The sequence below is a fragment of the Saccopteryx leptura genome, chromosome 6, assembly GCF_036850995.1.
Source record: "Saccopteryx leptura isolate mSacLep1 chromosome 6, mSacLep1_pri_phased_curated, whole genome shotgun sequence".
Classification (NCBI taxonomy): Eukaryota; Metazoa; Chordata; class Mammalia; order Chiroptera; family Emballonuridae; genus Saccopteryx; species Saccopteryx leptura.
This window is the reverse complement of record NC_089508.1, coordinates 109185812-109211013: the sequence shown is the minus strand read 5'-3', so window position 1 is coordinate 109211013 and position 25202 is coordinate 109185812. Positions and strand designations below refer to the sequence as shown.

General features: G+C 46.3%; 2 protein-coding genes across 3 annotated transcripts in view; one reads left to right on the top strand and one right to left on the bottom strand.

The window, feature by feature from the left end:
* The window catches only part of LOC136377576 (actin nucleation-promoting factor WASL-like), a 179460-nt gene extending 160113 nt beyond the window's left edge, over positions 1-19347 (bottom strand). Inside the window, exon 1 of the mRNA XM_066344526.1 lies at positions 18831-19347. The gene's annotated coding sequence lies outside the window, so the exon portion shown is untranslated. The remainder of the gene's footprint in view (positions 1-18830) is intronic.
* Positions 19348-19372: 25 nt separating this feature from the next.
* FOXA1 (forkhead box A1) lies at positions 19373-24895 on the top strand. 2 transcript variants are annotated; one of them, XM_066344525.1, is made up of 2 exons: positions 19373-19914; positions 22172-24895. In XM_066344525.1, the coding sequence occupies exons 1-2, from the start codon at positions 19843-19845 to the stop codon at positions 23504-23506; spliced, it is 1407 nt and encodes a 468-aa protein (XP_066200622.1). In that variant the 5' UTR covers positions 19373-19842; the 3' UTR covers positions 23507-24895. The 2 variants fall into 2 exon arrangements, with proteins under 2 accessions (XP_066200622.1, XP_066200621.1); XM_066344524.1 differs by lacking the exon at positions 19373-19914 and adding an exon at positions 20525-20747.
* The last annotated feature ends 307 nt before the right edge of the window (positions 24896-25202 follow it).

Sequence of the window (25202 nt, the reverse complement as noted above, 5' to 3'; positions counted from 1 at the left end):
CAAAGTCTAATACACATTTATAATCAAAAATCAATAACTCTAAGCAAACTATAAATCATATGGAACATGACTAGATGGCGACACATTCTCAATTTGACCAAAAGAATTTACAAAAAAAGTACTCACAGTTAACATTATATTTTTGCTTTCCCCCTAAAACTGAAAAATAGGAAAAGTGTCCAACTCTTACCACATCTATTCAACATTGCACTGGAGACCCTAAGTCACTACAATATGGTGAGGAAAAGAAATAAAGGTTGAAAGGGAACTCTGTCCCTATTTGCAGATGACATGATTTTTAGGTTAAAGATCCCAGTGAATCTACAAAACAATTTTTAGTGCTAATAAGTAAATTATCAAGGTTGTACAATACAAAGTTAACACACAAAATCGTTGTATTTTTATATACTTATCAAACAGTCGGAAAATAGTGTCCCCCCCCCAAATAAAGTACTTAGAAATTAATCTAACAACAGATGTCCAAAATATGCATACTGAAAATTACAAAAAAGTGCTAAGAAAATTAAAGACCTACAAAAATTCACAAACCATGTTTGTAAAGTGGAAGACTCAACATTGCTAAGATGGCAGTTCCCCACAAATTGAGCTATAGATCCCATAAAATGCCAGTCCAAATTCCAGCAGGCTTTTTTATAGAAATTATAAGATGGTTGTAAAATGCATACACAAATTTAAATGACTTAAAATAGCTTAAGTGATTTTTAAGGAGAAAAGGCTAGAAGACTTCCACTACCCAATTTCAAAACTTCCTATAAATCTAAGTCATTATGTTGAGTAAAGGAAGGCAGATGCACACACACAAAAGTATATATTGTAGATTTCCATTGATATAAACTTCTAGAAAATGCTACCTCTTCTATGGCATCACACACCAGTAGTTGGTGGTTGTGGTAGGAAGAGGTAAGAGCAGGGGTGGATAGCAAAGGAGATAGAGGAATGATACGGTTCAGTTACCTTGTTTCTGTTGTATCAGAACAGCGAGAAACAAACATCTTGCCACACAATCTATCAATTAGCCAAATTAAGAAATTAAGAGTCTTTATTAGCGAGCTACCCAGACCACTTGGAAACCTAAGTCGTTCAAATCAATGCAGCCCCGACTGCATTTTGGAGTTAGGTTTTATAGAGAGAGTTACATACTGATTGAGGAATGGGGAGGGGAGAAAGTATAAGAGTAAAACAAAGCAGTGAAACAAGCTTTCTTATAATGTCTATAGGGTTAATTCAGGGAGAAACATTCTAACACCTACTACTTCGCAAATCTAGTCAAAGGCCACAGTCTGGGAAACCAGCCTCAAGGCCAGGATAGGGAGTCTCTTTCAGAAAAAGTAAGTTCTGCTAAAAGTCTCTTTGTTTTAGAGAAAGTAAGTTTGCCAAAAATTATTCATGTTAAGAGCCTTTCTTTTCTACACTTCAGTTTCCGGTAACTGTTTCAAACTTGTATACATCTGTCAGAACTCATCAAATTGTGCACCTGTACATGATACAAATCATACATTCTGCAGTTTATTGAATATAAATTATACCACTGTAAAGTTGTAAGTAGGAAAAAAGTTTGCTAAACTCTTATTTTTGCATGTTAAAAACAAAAGAACTAAGGAACTTTTTAAAACTCCTTCAGTGAGAGTCTGCAATACTTTCATCGTAGATCTGAGACCTTCAAGATCAAATAATCCTTACATTAAGCCTACAGTGTCTCACTGCCCACCAAATAATTTTAAAGTCACACTCAGGAAACAGTTCCCTATCCCAAAATTAGACACACTAATCTCAGCACTTGGAAGGGGGAGGTCACCTAATGATGTTTAAGGTTAGCCTAAAACAACCAGCCCCTTTTTTCTTCCTCTACAGCCAGGTCGTCACATCTACCTCTTTTTTCCTTTCACCAGGTTTTCGCGCCTCCCAGTGCTTCTTCCATCCGTACTCTCCAGCCCCAGTCCCGACAGCAGCCTGGCCCCCACTCCATACCCTATGCCTTCTCCAACCATAGCCCCATTTTCTGTCCAGATTTTCCCGGAGATCCTAGCGGATCCCAGAGGCGGAACACAGGAGACCACAGCTCCTCCCACATATCGCAGACTCTCCTTCCTCCCAAACGAAGTCAACCACGCCCCAGTCCGCGTCCTTCTCTCACCCGCCTCCGGGGAAGACGATGCTCCCACTCAGGTGGCGGGAAGGTTGACCCCGCCGCTGCTCCGCGGATTATTCAACCCGCCGGTGGTGGGCAGTGCTGCCAGGTGGGTGCGCATCTCTCTCGGGGAAAGAAAAGCATGCTCCGTCGCCAAGCAACCAGCCGCACGCCCTTCCGCCCCGCCCTCTGCCACCCCGCGCGTTTCTGCCCGGCAGGAAGATGAACAAAACAAAACAATGGATTATCACAAAGGAAAAAACTCAAGCAGTCATCGCCAAGGTTAAAAAAAAACAACAGCCCTATCACCCCAACATTTCAGTCATCATCACTTTCCCCCCCTCCCAGGATGACCGTCTTAACTCTACTTTCTTGTGTTTGTAATACAGTGACTGAACATGCATCCAGAAGAACTACAGTTTTTGTCAACTTGGATTTTAAACTTTATATAAACAGACTGTGCTCCCTTGTTTCTGGCTTCACAGCTCAACATTACATTTGTTAGAGATTCATCTGTTGTTACCCACAGAGAAGTTTATTCGTTTCCTTCATGCCTACTATTGCATCTTACACCACAATTTATACGTCTTACTTTTGATGGACATTTGGGTTGTTACTAGTTTTTAACTATTGTGAATTAAGCTGGTATGAATATTGGTGTACATGGTTCTTGGTGCACATGTGAATGCATTTCTATTGGGAGTGGAATTGCCGGGTGGTAGAGTATGTGCATATTCACCTTTAATAGATTACGCCAGTCATTGCTTCCTAAAACCTTTTTTCACTTGGACATCAGAAATTCTGCAAATGGCCTACCCCGGTATTTTAATAGGAACTGTCTTGAATCTCATGTCTCTGATTTCAATATTCTCTTTACTGGTTAGACTCTAGATGGATAGCATGGAATATCTCCCCCACCTTACAAAAATGTACCCTTAACTCATATATAATGAAGACATACCTTTTTTAAAATGTTTATTGTATTGAGTTGAGAGAGGGGAGGGAGAGAGAGAAAGACAGGGAACATGGATCTGCTCCTGTATGTGCCCTGACTGGGGAATCGAAACAGCAACCTCTGAGCTTCAGAACGATGCTCTAACCAACTGAGCTATCCAGCCAGAGCCACACAGTTTTGTTGTTTTGTTTTTTAATAAAAGCTTTAAATTTCGTGGTCCAGCATTATTTGTTTAAATGTAGGAGGAACAAGAGTGTCAAGAAAGCAGTTAGTTAAAGTAGGCAAAATCAGCTGATGGGCTTCAATCCAGGTGGCTCTTTGAGCCCAGCATCTGCACCACCAGGAAAGATGACGCCTCAGCCTGGGATTGGGCTCCAAGTCCCAGGCAACCCTAGAGCATTCCCTGAGCTCCCTGAGGGGCTCACTGGGAGGAACACCCAGCTTTGTCACTTGGGCAGCTTGCTTCCCTCTCTGTGTTTCTGCAACCTCATCTGTAAAATGTACTCTTACCTTGAAAGTCTGTTGCTTTATTCCCTAACATGAGTTCAGAAATGGTTGCTAAATGCCCACAAGATGAAAAGCATCCAACAGAGAAATACCTGACATCCCTGAGGTTTCACGGCACCCATATCACATCCCACTGCCCTGCAGGTGCTCCTTGAGCGCAGTTCACTCTGAGTGTGTGAGAAACCTCTTCAGACAATAAATTACTATTCTGTGCTAATTCAAACAATGTACAAATAACCATAGTGCTTCAGAAGTGACTAATTATTCTTGGTACCACCCTGGATACTGCACAAAAATAACATATAGGCCAGGGGTCCCCAAACTACAGCCCGTGGGCCTCATGCGGCCTTCTGAGGCCATTTATCTGGCCCCCGCCACACTTCCGGAAGGGGCACCTCTTTCATTGGTGGTCAGTGAGAGGAGCATAGCTCCCATTGAAATACTGGTCAGTTTGTTGATTTAAATTTACTTGTTCTTTATTTTAAATATTGTATTTGTTCCCATTTTGTTTTTTTACTTTAAAATAAGATATGTGCAGTGTGCATAGGGATTTGTTCATAGTTTTTTTTTATAGTCCGGCCCTCCAACAGTCTGAGGGACAGTGAACTGGCCCCCTGTGTAAAAAGTTTGGGGACCCCTGATATAGGCCATGTTCCTAAACTGGAAAAATGTGAAAATCAATGTAACCATGAAATATGTCTGTCGTAAAGTCAAGAAATGGTAAATAAATATTGTTTACTAATACTTTTTATAATCAAAAATGGTAACCTTTAGATATCAATATCATATCACTTTTAAGTAGATATCATTAGCTTCATTTTGTAGGTAATGATTTATAGTTATGTTCAGAGAGAGTAAGGATTCATTTTAGGACCCCTAGCTAGTAATCAATTCTGTGCTAGGAGCTCTATTCTATATCTACTTTCACTGAAAGAAAGGAATAGAAAAAAAGAGAAAAGAGAAAGACAGGGAAGAGGAAGGAGGGAGAAAGGAAAAGAGGAAGGAAAGGGAAAAGAGGAAAAGGGAAGGGAGGAGCAAAAGAGAGAAGAAAAGGGGAAGAGAAGGAGAAAGAATAATAGTTATGATGTAAAGGCATTTCAGATTCATTGTTGATAATGTAATGCCTTCATATGAAAGTGTAAATACTTTTGGTGCCATCTTAAAAGAGCATCCAGCCATCATTGAACACTATGATTTCATCTACTTTTTGTCACTCTCAAACCACCACCTAAGTCCCCTATTGGTTTACTACACAGCATGTAAAGGAAGAGCGGATGTAACTTCAGCTTCCATACCTCCACAGTATCCTCACAGAACAAATTCCAAACAAAGCTCTCCAAAAGATTTCAAGTCCTCTCACAATTAGGGCTGCCCAATGGTCTAACTATTTAGAAATAATTAAAATTATATCTTCACTTCATATTATGCTCCAAAATTAAATTCAACTGGATGAAAGGTTCTGTGGTACATAAGAGTAGCAGATGTAGATGTAGATAAGACTTCAAACATTAAACCATAAAAGGCAGAAACTATAAACAAAATTATTAATGGATATTTTGAAAGAAATCTATTCATTTATAAATAAACTTATGATGCAAATGGAAACCTGGTAATAAAAACTCACAACACTTAAGGCAGACATGGAATTAACATTCTTTAAATGAGAAATAAACAAGCAGTCAAAATTTTTAATTGACTAAAAAAGAGGTGAACCGGCAGTTCTGAAAAGAAGTATTTATGGCCAACAAAAATAAAAAAATATTCAACTTCAGTAGTAATCTCTGAAATGCAAATTAAAACAATGGTATGCAAATTTTGATAGTCAAATTACAAGGTCAGTAATAGAATACATGCGTGGGAGTGAGAAGTTGGTTCACTCATAGATTTCTGTTGCCATTCTGCTGGATATCATGTGGTAAAATGTCCTCAAAGTCTTAATCACTTACACGTATTTTGACCTAAAAATTCCACTTGTATTAACTTTTTCTAATTATAAAGGTATGCAAATTTAACAATGATAATACTGAAGTATTGTTTTAATCACTAGAGTGGAAGAATATTGTCTTCAATTGAGTATCCTCAGTGCCCAGCACAGTGCTGGCTCATGGAGAGTGCTCACTGACAGACACACCTAAATAATGTCACTGAGTTAGTATTAGTCAAGACTAAGTTGTTGCCAGAACACAGACTTGCCTGATCAGGCAGTGGCGCAGTGGATGAAGTGTTTGACTGGGACGCAGAAGACCCAGGTTCAAAACCCAAGGTCGCCGGCCTGAGCACAGGCTCATCTGGTTTGAGCAAGGCTCACCAGCTTGAGCCCACGGTTGCTGGCTTGAGCCCACGGTCACTGGCTTGAGCAAGGGGTCACTTACTCTGCTGTAGCCCCTGGTAAAGGCACATATGAGAAAGCAATCAATGAACAACTAAGGTGCCACAATGAAGAACTGATGCTTCTCATCTCTCTCCCTTCCTGTCTGTCTGTTCCTATCTGTCCATCTCTCTGTCTCTCTCTCTGTCTCTGTCACAAAAAAAAGAACACAGACTTGTTGTTATAGAGATGCGAAGCCAAAGTTGATTAGGCCTTGGGGAGTGTACATGGACATTTCCATGAGCCCTTTTATCACTGGACCTACTTCAGTGTCTGGTTATATTAATCCAATTCACCACTTGCAAAAGTTTCAGTCGATGGTTTATGGCAAAGTTCTGTTAATCAATGGTAATAAATAAATAAATAAATAAATAAAGTATGAGGCCCTGCCCAGTTTGCTCAGTGGTAGAACACCAGCCCAGCATGTGGATGTACTGGGTTCCATACGTGGTCAGGGCACACAGGAGAAGTGACCATCTGCTTCCCCACTCCTGCCTCTCCCTCTTCGTTCTCTTTCTTCAAGCCATGGCTTGATTGGTTCCATGGAGCCCCCAACTCAGGCACTAAAAATAGCTCAGTTGTTAACATGGCCTCAGATGGGCAAAGCATCAGCCCCAGACTGGGGTTGCCAAGTAGATCCCTATCCTGGTGCATGCAGGAGTCTGTCTCTCTATCTCCCCTACTCCCACTTGGAAAATAAAATTAAATAAATAAAGAAAGAAAGAAAGAAAGCTTAAATACTATCAATATTTGGTTTTGATATAAATTAAACAGTGATGCCAAATGCAAATTAGCAAATTAAAGTGGCAAATAAAAAGCAAACATACTCAGAGTTTGCTCCCCTAAAAGCCCTCACAGAAACCTGGGAGCCTTCACTATGGTGAGTAGAACCTCTGATGAGTTACACAGCATGAGGATGACACTGCAAAGAATCAAGTCAGCTTGTTTCACTTCCAGGAGCCTTCATTCCTTTCCCCATCAGTTTGGTCCCCATAGGAAAGAGATGGTGTGCTCAAAAGGGTTTACCTGGGGGAGGGGCAGAGAGAATTGAGAGAACTATTTACAAGAGTATAGGTAGAGCTAAAGAGAACTAACATTGGAGGTCCAGCAGCAACCGGGAGGTGTTGCCACCCTTGATCTGAAGTGGCAAGGGTGAAAAGGAGGTGTCAGAAGAGCCTGGTCAGACCTGAAGCTGGGAGGAAGGGCCACCTGACAGGAGCTGTAGACACAGTGTGACATTAAAGGACAAAGCCAGTGATGTGAAGAGAAAGCAGAAGGAGTAAGTCAACCTACTGCTCTATCCTCCTGGCCTCTATTCCTACTCCATTGCCCCACATTGCCCAAACCCAGCTGAAATTCTGTAGAGACTGACCTCTGGGACAGAGGAAAACAGGGCAGATGTAGAAGCTCAGAAGAATAACAGAGAATAACCAGCAGAGTCCATTACCCCACATCACCTGTACTGCTTTAGTCCACAGAAACTAATGTACCAAGATAGTTTTTCTGCCCTTGGCATTGCTCATTCTCAACCTGTTCGCTCAACCTGTTTGCCCTATTTCCCCATGGGGACCTGATTAACATATGCCAGACTTCCCTTGGCCCCTAAATCCAATGTGATCCTAACATTTGAGATTATAGCATTTAGGAATGGACCCCTGAGAATTAAGCCCTCACCTTTCCCTGGGCTGCCTCAGAAATCTGACCACACCTCCTGATCTCAGGATTTTTTTTTTTTGTATTTTTCTGAAGTTGGAAATGGGGAGGCAGGCAGGCAGACAGACTCCGGCATGCACCTGACCAGGATCCACCCGGCATGCCCACCAGGGGGCGATGCTCTGCCCATCTGGGGCGTTGCTCTGTTGCAACCAGAGCCATTCTAGCACCTGAGGCAGAGGCCAAGGAGCCATCCTCAGTGCCTGGGCCAACTTTGCTCCAATGGAGCCTCGGCTGCAGGAGGGGAAGAGAGAGACAGAGAGGAAGGAGAGGGGGAGGGGTGGAGAAGCAAGTCGCTTCTCCTGTGTGCCCTGGCCAGGAAACAAACCCGGGACTCCTGCACGCCAGGCCGTCGCTCTACCACTGAGCCAACCGGCCAGGGCCTCGGATTTTTAAGGTAAGATAAAACTAACAAGCACTGAAAAAACAAACAAACAAAAGCCCTCTGTGAATAAAAGTATCCATTTGAAAAGAAAAGATACAAATAACACTAACAAGTAGGGTCCAAAGCAAGAATACATGGCTGAGAATTAAAGATTTCTTTTTCTTGGAGGCAGTGACTGCTATTTAGCATTCCAGTTACACTGACACTTTCAAAGAGATTTGTGTAGGTGTTCCCCAAGTATGGTAATACACTAGAGATTTGGCTGAGTTTGAGATCAGACCACTCCTTTTCTAAAGGTAGACATGTAAGGTTGTTGGATGTGCTTTGTACCCTAAACATTAAGCTCAGATAACCAATGCCCAGTTTATCCTTAGAGAAACTAACAGCTCTCCCTATGTAAGCTGTAAAAACAGAAGCTAAATTTAGCCAGAGTTCACTTGCTACCTGAGACATCTGTGTACCAGTCCACTTGCCCCTGATGCACCTCCCCCAATACCAGTCCATGGAAAAATAATAAGCTTTGAAGATGTGTTGTTTTTCTGTTCTCCAGTGAAGGAAATTTTTTTTTTATCCACCTGATTCTGATTACTAAGTAAAGCAGAATTCAAAAACCTATCAGAGCCTTGTGTACAGATCCTTCCTAGTCCATCAAAGCACTGTCTGAAATTTGTGGGTCATTGTTCACTGAGCCCACAAATTCACCCCAACGCACCAGCTCTTCCAAGCCTCCTCACTAGAGGGGTTAGTCAGCTCATGCATCTTTACCTCAGAAGATGGTACTGTAGCTGGTGAAACCCTTTTGTGGTGTGATATTTCATATAGTATATTGATTAAGCCATGGCACCTCAATAAGCTTTCTTGCACAACCAAGGTATTACTTGGGGTCTTTAGGGTCCACCATAAGCCCAGCATATTTGCTTTATTTCAGATGGACTTAGACTCCCAGAAAGAATTTTTTTTTTAAGGAATCTATATCAAATAATTCTATAAGACAGCACCTAAAGCTTCCCTATGGTAATATCTTGGGTTTTGAGGATTTAAAAAAAAAAATGACTTGAGTGATACTCTCCAAATAAGTCCTTAAGTGTCTTCTTCTAACTCTGTCCATGAGATGGGTGTCCAAGGGAGGAAGAAGAAAGGGTCTGGGTAAATCAGGAGCTGGGGGTGGAATGGCCTCCCAGAAGCCCAGAAGCACTTCCTTCACCTCTCCTACAAAGATGTTTCCGGGACCCAGCCCCCAGGTCTCGCCTGATTGAGGTCTGGGGTGGTCCTAACGTGGGAGATGGTGCAGGTCCTAGTGCATCTGAGCCCAGGAGACCATCCTGAGGACTCTGGGGAGTCTTGCACGGCTCCCGGAGCTGTATCTCTCCCCTCTCACCCATCGGTGAGGGAAGTACAATTTGTTTTGCTTCTGCACCAGGGTTTTGTGTTGCCTAGAGAACAGGAGGCATGGGACCTCTCATCTCTTTGCACCTTGAGTCTCCTCCCCACCCCCAGAAGGTCCTAAACCTGTGCCTGATGCAGTATCTGCTTCCTCTTCAGCTGTCACTTTCCTCTGCCATCTCCACAGGTCTGGGAGACTGGGAGGGGATCCCTGGCAGGGTCGTGATGGATGCTGAGGGGTGCGTCTGGCTAGAAACCAAGAGCTCACTCCCCACACAGGAGTTCCCCTTTCTGCAATTGGGCCACTACCTTTCAGCATTCTATACCACCCAGTCTCCCAAAGTACTGCAAAGGCTCTTTATTTCTGTTGCTATTTACTGCATTTGCTCTGCACACAATTGGTGTCAGGTGGGTTGAGAATATACCCCTTTTGAAAGCTGAGAAAACAGAGGCTCAGAGAGAGCAAGTCTCCTTCACAGTACAGATTAAAATCCAGATGGGATTCCAAATCCCATGCTCTTAAACATAAACCCTACTGGCCTTGTCAATTGCATGAGCAGGCCAGGTTGGAGCTTGTGTCGTGTGAGAGAGACCCTCAGCCTCGAAGAAGCTAGCCTTGCCCAGAAGAGTGTGCCCAGCTCTGTGTCTTCTATTGGCTGAGGAGACTTTGCCTGGGCTTGAAAATGGAAGGCAGGCTCTGCTTTCTGTCTTTCCTGCTGCCTGTTGTCTCTGGATATGCTGGGAAGTGAAAAAGGGAAAGGCTTTTGCCCAAAATTTACCAGGAAATATACACAGACCGCAAAACTAGAGCAAAAGGGAGGGAACACTTCTTTGTGGTGCCTGTTCCCCCAGAGTCTTCTGCCCCTCCTGGGACTCCCTCTGGGAGCTGAGACACCTGCTCATCCCCACCACAAACCCTTCCTATATTTACTCAGATCCTGGTTCCTCTAGGTGGGCTCATTAGGCCTCACCATCATGCCAGCCACTCTAGGTTTTATTCCTGTAACACACAATGGCTGGAACTGAGAGTCCAAGCTCCTCATTTGAAAAAGAAGGAAACTGAGGCCCAAAGGGTCTTGCCAGTTCTCCGGAAAATCTGAGGTCCATTGGACAGTGAGTGGCCAAGCTTCCTACCCTCTCCAACACCCTGTCCTCATCTCCTCATATCCTCTCTAGTCCTCACTTCCTTGTCTCCCAACTCTTGGGACAATGGCCTAGTTTATTCACATTTCAGCACCTGCAGGAGTTTTAGAAGCTTCTGCCCCAGTGTAAATTGACCTTCAACCTGAGCACTTTGTACTTATTTTTTGAAACCGCTTCTTTTGATGGGATGTGAGGAAGGGTCACAAGGAGGTCAGAGGAGACCAGCAATTCACAATGGAAGGTATTTGGCAGGAGGAGGCCAGTGGGGTGAAGAGAGTGGGATCCAACCAGCTGAGTGCATCATTGAAAGCATCTGAAAGAAAACAAGCCTATACCAGGTCTGCTAGAACCTTGAGATGGTGGAGCTCGACCAGAGTTCCAAGTCCCTCTCCCAGGCCACAGTGACCAGTGCTACCATGGGGAGCTGCCACAGGAAGGAAGGATGGTGGGAAGCAGGGAGTTTGCTCCACTGATCCTGAGCAGCATCATGAGTGTGGCAGAGCTCCCACACTACTCAGAGCTGGTAGGGGAATGGGACAGCAAAGACACCAGCTGTGGCTGGGGCACCATGCTGCCAGGTGGCTTCCCAAGGGACAGCAGCCCAGAAGAAAAGGAGGCAGGTGTGCTTCCTCTCTAAAGGACTCTCACACATGCTTTCATGGCAAGTACAACTTTAGGAGAACAAGTTGAAAGGAGGGGTGTCCAATTAATACCTTGCAACAACAAGGCAGATTCTGAGAGGTCTGGTGGTCCTTTGAGAAAACCATTACATCACACAGGTTAGGCATGTAGAATAAAATGTTTTGGATTCTAAAGACAAGGGAGTCAATTGAGGTAAACGCCTGATGCTTTGGACCACTCTAACATTGCCACTGCGCTCAAAGAGCCAGCCCCTAGGACCGTGATGGCAAACCTATGACACATGTGTCAGCACTGACACGCATAGCCATTTTCAATGACATGTGGCCACATGCAGCCGCATACCAGAGAAGTATGGGGCCACATGCTGAGGAGGACGTTTCATCCTCGGCTCCTGCATGGCCAGGTGCAGTAGTCGAGGATAAAACATTTGCTGTAGTGTAGACACTCTGTGCCAGAGGTCTGTAGGCCAAAACAACAGAACTCCGGCACAGAAAGTCTAGTTCTGGGACTTCTGGTTAGGCCATTAGGGGATCTTTGACCTCACTTCTGGCCAGCGGAGCAGGGAGTAGCGAATGCCATGGGGACGCATGTCTGGGGGCCCTATGATCGCCGTTACCAGCAACCACATAACCACAGCAACCATCATCCAATCTACTGTTCTGGGGTGTTGTGGATTTTTAAATGACCATCATTACTGAGATAAGTGAGGGGGAGGCTAGGAGAGGCAAGGGCCTATGCTATGGGTGCCGTTTCCCACCATTAGAAATAGCGGCAGCCATCTTAATTTACATAAGATGCAACTGGCAGAATTTTAAGACAGCATTTGGGCTCAGGTGTTTGTTGACTTGAGGTCAAAGCTTGAGAATCTGGAAAGGTGCTGCTTGGAGAATCAAGAGGAGTGCCACTACGAACAGGAAATTTGGAGTGCCTGGAACCGATTACCAGACACTTTTAGCACTCTGAAAAATATAGCAATGGCTTTACTCACAATTTTTCCCTCTATGTACTTTTGTGAGACCATATTCTCAGCATTAAATAATATCAAAACCAACAAAAGAAACAGATTGACAGATGAAGTTAGTAACGCTTGCTTGGCCTTGAAGTGTACAAATTACCAACCTTCAATTGAAGATTTAGCCAATGAAATTCAGCAACGAAAAAGTCACTAATAGGCAGGTTAGTTAAAGAACTTCCCCTCCTCCTCACTTATCTTAGTTCACAGCACCCCACACAAGTTAAATAGTATCAAGACCAACAAAAGAAACTGACTGACAGATGAACAAAGAAGTCATTAAGCAGGTAAGATAAATAATTAGTTTTTGGTTTATTAAATAGAGTTATATATTACAATTATACATTTTTGTTATTTAAACTATAAATATCACGAAATTATGGTTTTTTTCTTGAAGTGACACACCACCCAAGTTATGTTCTGTTTTTTGGCGAATTTTGACACACCAAGCTCAAAAGATTACCCATCACTGCCCTAGGAAGCTCAATAACTCTCAGCACGCAAAGCTGGCCCCGCCCACCCCCAGGCACGCTCCACTCCCGATGGGAAGGCTGCCGCGCCTTGCCCTGAAAGTCCAAGAGCACAGCCCCGGACTAACAGAGTTCCGCCGCAAGGCTTTTCCTTCTCATTGCGTGGGCCCGGCTTCATTTGTTTGCCAATTTAAACATATTAAACACGGAGGTTTCCCTTTACAGCACAATGGAAAATATTTTGCTTGATGGAAAGTTGATGGGTTTTTTTAACTTTTAATCAATATCTGATATTAAAAGGCATGGCCGCTGCCTTTTCACAGCGTGGGGGATGGAGTTGAGGGGGGCTGAAATATTTGCCTTGAGCCACAGTTGATGGCCCTAGATGAACAAACAGGGCACTGATTCTCCCAAGTCTAGGTAAAGATTTGATCATGTCACTGATGATTTTGCTTAAAATTAGTAATAGTTTCTAGGGCAAGAGGCAAACCCAGGGGGCCTGGAAACTCAGGGATCCCAAGGCTCTGAGATCCCGGCTATTCTGCCAGAAGCATCTGTCCATCCATTTGTTCATTCCTCTGTCCGTCCACTCATTCCACAAGCCCCTTGGGCTGAGACATATCTCTGGTATACTCTCACTTGGAGACTTTGAAGTGGATGGATATGGTTTCTAGACTCCAGCATTCCCCCCCCCCCCCCACCACCATCAGCTGTCCAGTGTCTGGATTGAGGAGGTTAGTTCATTGATTGAGGCAACACATCTTTATTGAAAGTCTACTATTCTCCAAGCTCTGCTCTGGCAGCAGGGACCCCTGTGGTCCTCACCCTCAGAGAGTTTCTTCCAATGGAGAAGACAAATAAAATGAAGAAGACACAAATGGAGTTTGTTTTAGGGGAGTTATAAGAGCCTGGCAGGAATCTGGAGCAAGGTGTGGACCTAAAAGAGCGGAGCTAATTCGGTTGGGAAGGTCTGCAAAGTACCCATCACAGATGCAGGGGGGACTGTGCTGGACTACCCACCACAGATAATGCCCAGTGTTGGCAGCTGCATTTCTTACTTTGATCCATTTATAGTAGGCAACCAGGACTGCAGTATTCAAAAAGTGGAACACAGTTCCTGCAAATGTTACTAGTAACCTTGCAAAAGGGAATGCTGCCAAGGAGGCATCTTTCTAGTGTTTCTGTTTAGAAGCAAACTCACTGCAAAGTGGGCTACGTACTTGTGTTGCTCTGTGGCCATCGGGCCCAAAAAAAAAAAAATCAAACAACTTCAAACAAATGCACTATTTTTTTTTAACAAAAGTTTCTCTGATATTAGTTCTGGAATAACTACTGGAAGTCCCAGAAGCCATTTCGAACAGTGTCCTCCAATCAAATTTTAATTTTAAATAATGATAAACCCCTCTCCAGACATGCCAAGAAATTAGTCTTTTGTCAGTCAAAAGAACAATTTTAAAATTAGGTGAGAAATCCGGATAGCAGTACAATGGGGGAAAAAAGCCTGGCTAGAATGCATTTTTACCTTTCTTTCTGTACATTGGATATGATTTTTTTTTATTGTTACAAAAGCTTTGTTAAATAGAACTATGTAAATTTGAGGGTAATCATATTTGAACAGCCAAAGTTACACCACCAGGTCCGATCCAGGGACCCTGGGAAAGCTCCTCCAGGTGCAGGTGTGGGGAGTGAGAAAGGGTGGGTTGGGGGTGTCAGTGGCTGAGAAATTAAATACTTCTTGAAGTCTAAGCTGGCAGTCTCCAGGCAAGAGATGGCATTCCTCGAGTTTTCAGGGCTCTCCGTTTCCACCACAAGCTTCTCATTAGCCCCAGTTTCTATGTGGGGAGGAGCTGGGGTCCAGATCTACCCTCGCCCAGGTTTCCATCCTCCCAGCTCTTCCCCACCCCAAGCAGCAGGTGGGAAAAACGGGATTTCCAAGGCTCTTGCCCCAGTCTGTGACACATAGTAGGCCTCAGCTATCTAGACCCTTTCTGCTCTCAGACCTAAAATTTGTCCGTTTTCCCCTAATTTTCCAATTCTGTGTCTGAGGTGTGCATTTCCAGCCCCTCTAGAAACCGAACCCCAGAAGCTTGCAAGGAGCCAGAGGAAACTATGGGCACCACTGAGCAGAGATGGGGCTCTAGGGGTGCACAGGGCGGAGGAGAGGCTAGCTGGGACCCGGCACTTCCTGGAGCTGTCGCTGACCAATGTGAATAAAGCAGTTGGTAACTCCAGGAACACAGCTGCCTGAAGGTAGGTGCTCAACAGCTTCGAGGACCCAGGCCTGGGCAGGGGCGCCATGTCCTCGCCCCGGGGCCTCTAAGGAGAGAGGTTCCTGTTCTCTGTGGGGATTCATGGGACACTTATTTCTTCCTTCCATAGCTAGTGACTGCCAGGAGGGCATGTCACCCTTCTTTCTCATTTGAATACATGAAAATGCAAGTTGATTTTGGCAAGGCGATGCTTGTTCATGGTCAGAGGGACAGTTTTGTCTCCCGAGGGTGAGGTCGGGGGTGGGGAGCATCTCCGGCTCCAACATCCGGCTGCAGGCGAGCCAGGCCTGTGTCCCCAGCAGCTCAGAAATCCGACGGCGGCTCCAGGAGCAGTAAACGAAGGGACAAACCCAGTGGTAAAGATATGGGATTAAAATGTTACCTCAAAATTTTTTCAGTAAAGTGGAAGTCCTACGTGTGTGTATATGCGTTGGTCCACACACACTAATACCGGCCAGGGGTAGGGCCGGGCACCTTAGCCTTCTCCACCAGGAACCACAAGACAGGGCCGGTTAGGTGGTCCCAGGCCCCATCTACTTACAGTCGTAGGTCTTATGAGTTGTTAGCTTCTTAATGATTCAGTGATATAAGGAAGCTCAGAGAAAGGCAAGTATGAGGAAAGAAAGAAAAGATAAAAAGAGGCAGCAAAGGAATGAAAAACTGGAATTCCATGCTTCTCTCCTGACCCCCTGCGCCTCAAGTCCGGGCCTCGGTGGGGCCCTCGCGGGTGTAGACCGGAGGCTGAAGGCAGGTGCTGGGGGCTGGCCTCCTGCGGAAATCCTGGCCCTTCCCCAGCTCTGGCACACACCTTGGTTCTCGTAGGTCAGGAACACGCAAGGGCCAACAGTTGTGTCCAGCGTCCCAGGCCTTCCTTAGTCTTAAACCGACCCAGGTCCCAATCCAGGTTGGCTTTAAACAGCGCGCAGACAACAGGTCTTAGTTTGCGTCTCATGCTCCCCCGCAGGCAAAGCTTCTTAACTGAGCGGCGAGCGGGGGCCTGCGGAAGAGCTCGGACCACCCTGCACCGAGCGTGGCTGGGCCCACGGCAACCAAGACCTGCCCACCAATCCCGTCGGGGAGAGGGTCGGCGGGGAAAGGGGGACAGACCGGGGTACACTCGAGCAAAAACTCCTCGAAAGGCTTCAGAGGCCACTGCAAAGCCCCATCGCCCCGGGCCCTGCTTTCTGCCCACTCTGCGATCCAGCCAAACGGAAAGGACCCTGGCGCCGCCCCCAGGCGGTCGGCGGGGCCTGAGGAACGTGCCCCCAACCTCTCAGCCGCCTCTCGCCGTCGTTACCCTCTGCTTTAACCTGCCCCGATAAAGATCTGTGGAAGGGACTCCAGCCAGGTAATGCTGGGAAAGGGAAACGGAGATGGCCAGGTTTGGCCGCTGTGCAGTGTGCCTCCAGCTCCCACTCTAAGACGGCTCCAAGAGCAGGCCGCAAGAGCGTCCAAGACGAAGCTACCGAGAAAGGCGCAGCAGCTTCCTCTTCCCTGGAGCACCAGAACTACCCGCGCACCCCACACCCTCATGGCCGCCCCGGCTTTTCTGCCTGGGCTCCCCTCACCCCACCCCTTGTACCTGGGCCGCCCCAGGCTCACGCAGACCCTTTCTAGCCTAGATGAGTTTAGCCCAGGACACCACAGGAGCCAACACTTGCTGGCCTTGTGGCTCCCCAAGGATGAAAACAAGTTTGGTTCTCCGGAAAGCGCAACATAGTCTCGTGCGAAAGCGTGAAGACAGAGCCTATTTGGGAGCAACTGAAAACCAGCAGACTGAAGTAGCCAGGCATGCCATGTGGCTGCAGGCTGCCAGCAACCTACAGGCAGCAGCTCTTACTCATTTCTTTATTTGTTATTTTCCAAATCAAAGGTCTGCATGGCCCATATGATTCGCTTTTAAACCTTGGAGAAATGACAGGCTGTCATCTGGGTACGCCAAACCTGCATTTCCTAAATTTGTTAGGTGTCTTGTAATACCGCCTCTAAAATGGAAAGACTGGGAACTAACCGAGCTGTCACCTTTTCTTCTAGGCCTTGGGCAATCAGCTGTGTGAAACAAAATCTCTGGTCCAGGAAGGCTTGGGAGATTGTAGTCTCCCCTGGAGAAGTTCGCTGGGGTGGAAGGATTTGGTGTTCCTGCCCTCTACAGGAGGCAATGTGATCTTGGTAATTTCTAGGATCCTGGGAACCCCCAAACTAGATTAAGGCTGTAAATCTGGCAGAGTCCACTCTTTACTACTAGTCTTGAGCTTTCAGGAAGCTCTGAAGAAATTTCTCTATGGCCAGCCCGTTATGAACAAGGGTCTCTATTTTTTTAAGTTGACTTTTTTTTTTCCTTTTTTTGAGATGAGGCCTAGTAGGTTTGGGAAATGGGTTAAAAGAGGAAATTTATTCTTTTCATTGACCACTTTTAAAGTGACGGTGTCCCCCCCCCACTTTAAATCACTGGCTTCTTGTGCACCATAAAAGCTGTTACTAAGTTGCCACTACCCATGGAAAAATACCCTAGTCATGCTCAAAGTTCTTGAAGAGCCAAGAGGGCGTTCGAGTATCACCAGGGGAAGGAACAAGGAAGCTCATTAGCACCAAGAATCCCCCTCCCCCATCAGGCCGGAGAAGCTAAGCATCCGTGTACTTTACAACTGGAACTAAGGTCCTGTTGCTGAAGGAAAATATGTACAGACCCACATTTACACGTATTGATGGGGACTGACTTGTAGTCACAGAGGCAGGCTGCATTAGGGAGGGTTGCTGCTCTTCTGATTTCCAGGTGGATTTAATTTCACTCTCATTCCTTTCTGTACAATGTGACGTTTTCCTCCCCCCCCCTTGTTTAAAAAAAAAAGGAATTGTAATTCAATGCTTTTATCTTTTTTATTTCCTTAACTGCACATCTTCACCCTCTTCTATCCCCCTGCTGATTTAAGAGATTTGTTTGGTCCAAGGATTTAACATGATTCTGTTGCCAGATTTCAAGGAAGAAAGATTTAAAAGAACAAAGCACGGGGGTGTGGGGGATATCTGTTTGGAAGACAAGTTAAAACACATTTCTCAAAACGAGATTAATAACATTTTAAAAACTTTGCCAAGCAAGAATATTTTGTGGATTCTTAGTCATTTTAGAAAGACTTTATTTTATTGGTACTTAAAGAAACCTAGTGCTTCTAACAGAGGGTATGACACACTCAGAAACATACATAGTCACACTGAAAGCTCACACACACACTCTCAGAAACTCACACATGCACCATCATGTAACCTATCACCAATTCAGTGCCTATCGCCCAGTCACTTTAGTTGGTACTCCTCAGGACTTGTGGGTAATTCACTACCCAGGGCCTCATAAAAGCCAAGAGATTTTGCTTGGAAAAGAAATTCCTACCGATGTCCGGGACTGATTAGGAACCAAACGAGAGCCTAGTGTCCTAGCCCGGCCCCTCCAAGCCAGAGATGGGACCCAGACACCGCCGCAGACCACTGTTGGCTTTGGCCTGGCATCTCTCTAGCCCAGTAGTTGCATTCTCGCACCCGTGCCCAAGCTCTCCCAGCTAATGCGCTCATTTAGGGAAATGTCTCCTCCCCCTGACCTTTCCCTACCAGAAACCGGACGGTCACCTACAGCTCAGTCCCCGTGGCTGCGGAAGGGGGGTGGGAGGAGGAGCTGGGAAGAGGGAGGACGGCCCGACTCAGGTCTGCCTGCCCTATCACACAGACATCTGTTCAGTTTCTTCCTCTTTATGATTGCTACAGATGACAAGGGAAGTAGAGAGGGCCGAGGCGGAAAAAAAGAAAGTTATGTCATAAAGGTATAAAACGGTGCTATGACTCACCCGCTCTTAGCCGCAGGTACGGGTTTCGTGGCAGCGTCTCCACTCTGCTAGCCAGGAGCCAGGATCGGCCTAAAGTCACTCGGCTCGGCTGACTCAGATGACCGAGTTTCTAGTGACTGGGCAAACGTGGGACTTTTTCCTGTTTCAAGCCTTAAATCCGGAGGGGTCAGGGGTGGAAGTCTGTATTCACCCTTCTCCCGGGGTTGTACTATAGGTCAGGAATCAGGAGGGTGGGGTCTGGAAGAGGGCAGGAGGGGCGCGGGACAAAGGTGCTGCCGGGGCATACAAAATGCGGTAGGTCCCCTGGGGAGGGACCCTGGGTCACTTAGCCAGGATTTTCCTGCTAGCCTGGGCCCTTCTCCGGCCGCACGGGTCCATCGGGAATCCTCACTGATTCGTCCGCCCCGCCTATTTTTCTTTTCTCCTCTTCCGAAGGGGGTTACACCCCACCCCCACCGTATTTCCCTTTTCCCCCAGTCTCCAAGCTTGAACCAATTACGCTGCTTTGCAAACAAAGTGAGGGCCGGGTTTGGGGGAGGGGGTCCGGTGGGAGGGGACGCAGGAGGTGCGCGCGGCGGCGGCGCCGCTAGGCGGGAGGCGCGGCGGCTGGACTCGCGGGCGGCCGCCTCGCAGGTGCACCTCGGGCTTTGTAGGTGCGAGCGTCTTTGTGCGGCGGACAAATGGGGAGAGGACGAGGAGGTGGGCACTCGAACGACGTAAGATCCACATCAGCTCAACTGCACTCGTCGCACAGAGGCCGCCCGCTCACTTCCCGCGGAGGCGCTCCCGGGCGCCGCGCTCCGCGGCCGCCTGCCCCCACCCGCCACGCCGCCGCCGCCGCGCACGCCGCGCTCTGCAGCTCCCCGCTCCTTCCTCGCTAGGCGGGCGCTGGGCGGGAGCGGGCGCTCGGGTGACTGCGGCCGTTCGGCTCCCTGCCCCTCGGCCCGTGCCGCGCGGCCGCCCGTCGCTTTGCACAGGGCTGTACGGTTGCATTGGGCAGAGTAGCTCCAGGATGTTAGGAACTGTGAAGATGGAAGGGCATGAGAGCAGCGACTGGAACAGCTACTACGCGGACACACAGGAGGTGAGAGGCGGGCAGCAGGTGGGACATTCGGGCGCCCTTGCCCGGGGAGGCCGGGAGGCGCGGACGCGGGCAGGGCGGCAGGTCGGCGGGCTGGGGCGCCTTCGCGGGGCCACCGCTGCCGCCCACCGGTGTGGCCGCGGCACCGCCTGGGCCAGACCTCGAAGCCGGATCCGAAAGGGTTTCAGGATATTCTGGGCTTTAACGGCATAGGCTATGGGAAGCACTTGCCCCTTCCTTGTGGAAAGCCCGAGCCGGAGCTGGGCCGAGGGGCCGTGGATTGGCGGGCGGGCGCTGACCCGAGCTGGAGGCCAATCTAAGAAATCAAAGTTTGCCTGTAAGCGGGGGCTGTTCCTCTCGCGTTTGAATTCGTAGATGTCTTATAATGAAACCGCGCTACTGCTAAGTTGACTGCTTTAATAAGGAACCGATTCCGAAATTTTATAAAACTTCAAAAGCCCTGTTTGGGGAGAGGTGTGCTCATTCTTTAGAACCGCTGGGTGGCGCCGATGTAAGCTGACTTTTTCCTCCAGCACAACGGGCGGAGAACCTGTTTCTCTTCATTGTCCCTATGGTGGCACGTTCATACAGTTTATTTTACAATGTGCACAAAGGGATTGCGAGGGAAATCAGCTACAGGCAGGGCCACCACCAATACATTTCTCTGGAAACAGCTGGTGATTACCCCCCAAAAGTTTACCATTATTGAAAATGCTTATTGAAACTGCCTTGGACAATCTTGAATCTTGGAAAGAGAAAAAGAAAATAACAATCCAGAAGTGAAAAATAGTTTAAGATGTGGACAGAAAAATATGGAATCAAGGAATATTTTCATGGTAATTAACTTATTTAGATTTGTATATTTTATCTTCACAAATTTATCTCGAGGAGTTTTTGTTGTTTGTTTTTGCATACCATAGCAGAGTGTGTGCCTAGTTAAATGTTTGTTCACTTTTTCTTTTAAAATGAAGTCATATCTTCTGGTGGAAATCAATTTAAAGGTATTTTTAAATTAAATTATTAGAGAGGTAGCTTTTATTTTCTTGGAGTCTATATTTTTAACATGTCTAGTGCATTCCAAAATTGCTAATGATAAGGGGTTTCTCCTACTGATGATTTTTAAAGGAGCTCAGAATTCTTCCTCTGGTTTAATTCAGATGCAATCATCTCCACCCAGTAGGCAATTAAGTTCTCTGTGGAAAAAGAGCTTCCTCACAGGATAAAGCGGAGATTTGGGGAGTAGAGAATAAGTACACTTTGGAATTTTAAAGTATTTGAAACTATTAGCCAGGGATTGAAATGATCAGCAGCAACATATCAGTACGTGGGGGTGGGGGAGAGATGAGTATTTTAACAAATTGTGTTACAAATTTTTTAAATGTTAGGGAGGCTGGAAATAGGTAATGAAATTAGTGCAGGTTTTTGAATGGCTTAAAGAGGTGTATACATGTAAAGTCATGTTAAAGTTAAATGCATGTGGTGCATTGATATTGCTAGGTAACCCTACCTGCCCCTTTTGTTGTAGGTCTGTTTTTAATGTTTTTCCAAAACTTGTTTAACCTCTGAGTTTCTCTCCCTTTTTATAGTACAGTTGCTACAGGTAGATGGAAAATACTACTTCTAAGTATAATTAACAACAGAAAGTCACCGTTTGACAAAAACTGCTAGTTGTTGGGAAATGTATAGTCATAGGACCATGGATGCTTTACTCTATCAGGGAACGTTTAATTAATAGCCACCCTGCAGATCCCAGGCTGCTGTGCCATCAGCTCACCCAGGAGTTGTAGGTGAAATAGGTGCAAAATTGGTGCCCTGTTGCCTACTCCAGGGGCTGCATTGCCAAACCCACCACACCCTTAAGGTAGAGAGAATAACCAGAGATTAATTCCATTTTTGGAGTTTTAAATTATTTAACCAAAGGGGCACTTACTTTACCGAGGTGGGTCTGGATGGAGGCGGGAAGCCGCCTGGTGTGGATGGAGCAGGAGATGGAGGGACCCCAGAAGCTGGCTTGAGGCTGGTGTGTAAGGCAATTACACATCTACTGGGGACTTTTTCTGTGAGCGCTTGTCTTTCATGCGAGCCACACTGAGATGATTCCCCTGCTGCAGAAGACTTCTGCTCCTTCTGGGGAGGGCGCCTGGTGGTTTCTCTGGGTGGGGGCTCCTATGCTTTTCAGAAATGCTCTCTTCTTGTTTTGGGGTTCGAGCACTGCTAACCCTGCCCTTCGGGGCCTCTTCACTCACTTTCTCTGCTCCAGGCCTATTCCTCGGTCCCAGTCAGCAACATGAACTCAGGCCTGAGCTCCATGAATTCCATGAACACCTACATGACCATGAACACCATGACCACGACTGGCAACATGACCCCAGCTTCATTCAACATGTCCTACGCAAACCCGGGCCTGGGCGCTGGCCTGAGCCCCGGCACGGTGGCTGGCATGCCTGGGGGCTCCACGGGAGCCATGAACAGCATGACAGCTGCGGGCGTGTCGGCCATGGGGACGACGCTGAGCCCGGGCGGCATGGGTGCCATGGGCGCGCAGCCTGCGGCCTCCATGAACGGGCTGGGCCCCTACGCCGCTGCCATGAACCCCTGCATGAGCCCCATGGCGTACGCGCCATCCAACCTGGGCCGCAGCCGGGCTGGAGGCAGTGGTGACGCCAAGACTTTCAAGCGCAGTTACCCGCATGCCAAACCACCCTACTCTTACATCTCCCTCATCACCATGGCCATCCAGCAGGCCCCCAGCAAGATGCTTACGCTGAGCGAGATCTACCAGTGGATCATGGACCTCTTTCCCTATTACCGGCAGAACCAACAGCGCTGGCAGAACTCCATTCGCCACTCGCTCTCCTTCAACGACTGCTTCGTCAAAGTGGCGCGCTCCCCGGACAAGCCCGGCAAGGGATCCTACTGGACGCTGCACCCGGACTCGGGCAACATGTTCGAAAACGGCTGTTATTTGCGCCGCCAGAAGCGCTTCAAGTGCGAGAAGCAGCCAGGGCCCGGGGTTGGGAGCGGGGGCAGTGGTGGCGCCAAGGGAGGCCCTGAGAGCCGCAAAGACCCCTCAGCCGCCGCCAACGGCAGCGGGGACTCACCCCTTCATCGGGGCGTGCACGGTAAGGCCAGCCAGCTAGAGGGCGCCCCGGCCCCAGGGCCCACCACCAGCCCCCAGACTCTGGACCACAGCGGGGCAACGGCGACAGGGGGCGCCTCGGAGATGAAGACACCAGCTTCCTCAGCTGCACCCCCAATCAGTTCCGGCCCTGGGGCTCTGGTATCTGTACCCCCCTCCCACCCGGTGCATGGTTTGGCACCCCACGAGTCCCAGCTACACCTGAAAGGGGATCCCCACTACTCCTTCAACCACCCCTTCTCCATTAACAACCTCATGTCCTCGGATCAGCAGCACAAGCTGGACTTCAAGGCATATGAGCAGGCGCTACAGTACTCACCCTACAGTGCCACATTGCCCACCAGCTTGCCACTGGGCAGCGCCTCGGTGGCCACCAGGAGCCCCATCGAGCCCTCAGCCCTGGAGCCGGCCTACTACCAAGGTGTGTATTCCAGACCTGTCCTAAACACTTCCTAGCTCTCCTAGACTAGGAGTTTTTTTTTATCATGACCATGTTGGTAGCAGGAGGGGGGGGGGCGGCAAACAGCAAGTAAAATCACACATAACCAAGCTGACAACAGCATAATAAAATCCCAACTATTTTTATTTCTTTTTGTGTGCATGTGTGCACAATCTTTTCCAGTGTAAGGGACTGTTACTTTGTTGTTATTCAAATGCCCTGTGTATATTATGAAGAAAACCAACCCAAACCAACAGATTTTTTTTCCTGCAAAGTTTAATGATCCATAAGTGTATATATATATATATATAAATCCTCCTGCTTTCTTATCCCGCTCCCTTTCTTTCCGCTTTCCCCTCCAGACACATTCTAGTGTGTGCAGGTTTTATTTTTTAAAAAAAGAAAGATGGTCAAGCTTGTAAAATATTTGTTTGTCTTCCCCCCCACACACGTGATTACCCACACACAAGTTTACAGGTCTATGGCAATACTCTTTAACCATGAGAACTGAAACAGTGAAGAAACAAGTAGACACTAGGGGCTGTTAAAAGTATTGACCAACAATACTGCTATTACACAGCAAAATACATATAAACGGATTATAAACATCAGAGCCATTTGTTTTTCAGCTTCCATTTCTGATACATTCAGATAGATGTGTTAAAAAAAAATACCGATATTTGGTGTACTGACTTATTTATGCACATGCTCAGATATGTAGACATCCTCCATATATTTATATAACATATAGAAGTAATAGGTAGGTAAAATACATGCTACATTTTCAAGAGTTGCCTGACCCAGAAGTTACAAAGACCACCCCCTCCTTGTCCTCTCCACCCACAAATAGCCCTGAGAATCAATTCCTCAGGAATTCCCTTCTCAGTATTTCTGCTCCTTGCTTGCAGAGTGCCATGGTCATGTCATTCTGAGGTCATCTAACATGTAAAATTAGCTTCTCTGTATCTACTATACCATTTAAATAATATTTTTCTCCAGGAAAAAAGGGGAATATTATGATGTTGGAGGAGAGATGTTATAGGGAACTGTATTTCAAAATTTGGTCCAAGATTCATTTTAATTATTGTCATTGTGTGCTTGTTCATTCAGTGTTAATGCACTTTTCACAGTTGAACATGGTGTTAGTATAGCCAGACGGGTTTCATTATTATTCCTCTTTGCTTTCTCAATGTTAATTTATTGCATGGTTTATTCTTTTTTTTCTTTACAGTTGAAATTGCTTTAAATGATGTTTAAAAATACAAATTAAAATGTTAATTTTTATCAATGTGATTGTAATTAAGATATCTTGATTTAAATAACAAAAGTAATAAACTTTAAGCCATGGAATATGTTTTGATCATTGCAGTTAAGGATTTTAAATAAATCAAATGTTAACAAAAAAGGATTTTTGTTATTTTCCTCAAAATTAAATCCAAAACAGATTCCAAATATTATATTTTTCAAAGTCTGCCACTGAAAATAAATGACAAAAAGGAAAATAATCTAAAACAAAATTGTTTTGATTGTTTATTATATGAACATGTAAAGCTAGTAAAAAAAAAGTTAAAGAAATTCAAGAAAAAGTAGATGGATAAATTGATTTAATATCCCCTAAATTGAGGTTTTTAAGAATCGTATTCCTAACAATGTTGTTTTAAATTTTTTGGCATAGTCTTTTAAAGCCTTCTATAATGTTTCCTTTGAACTTTT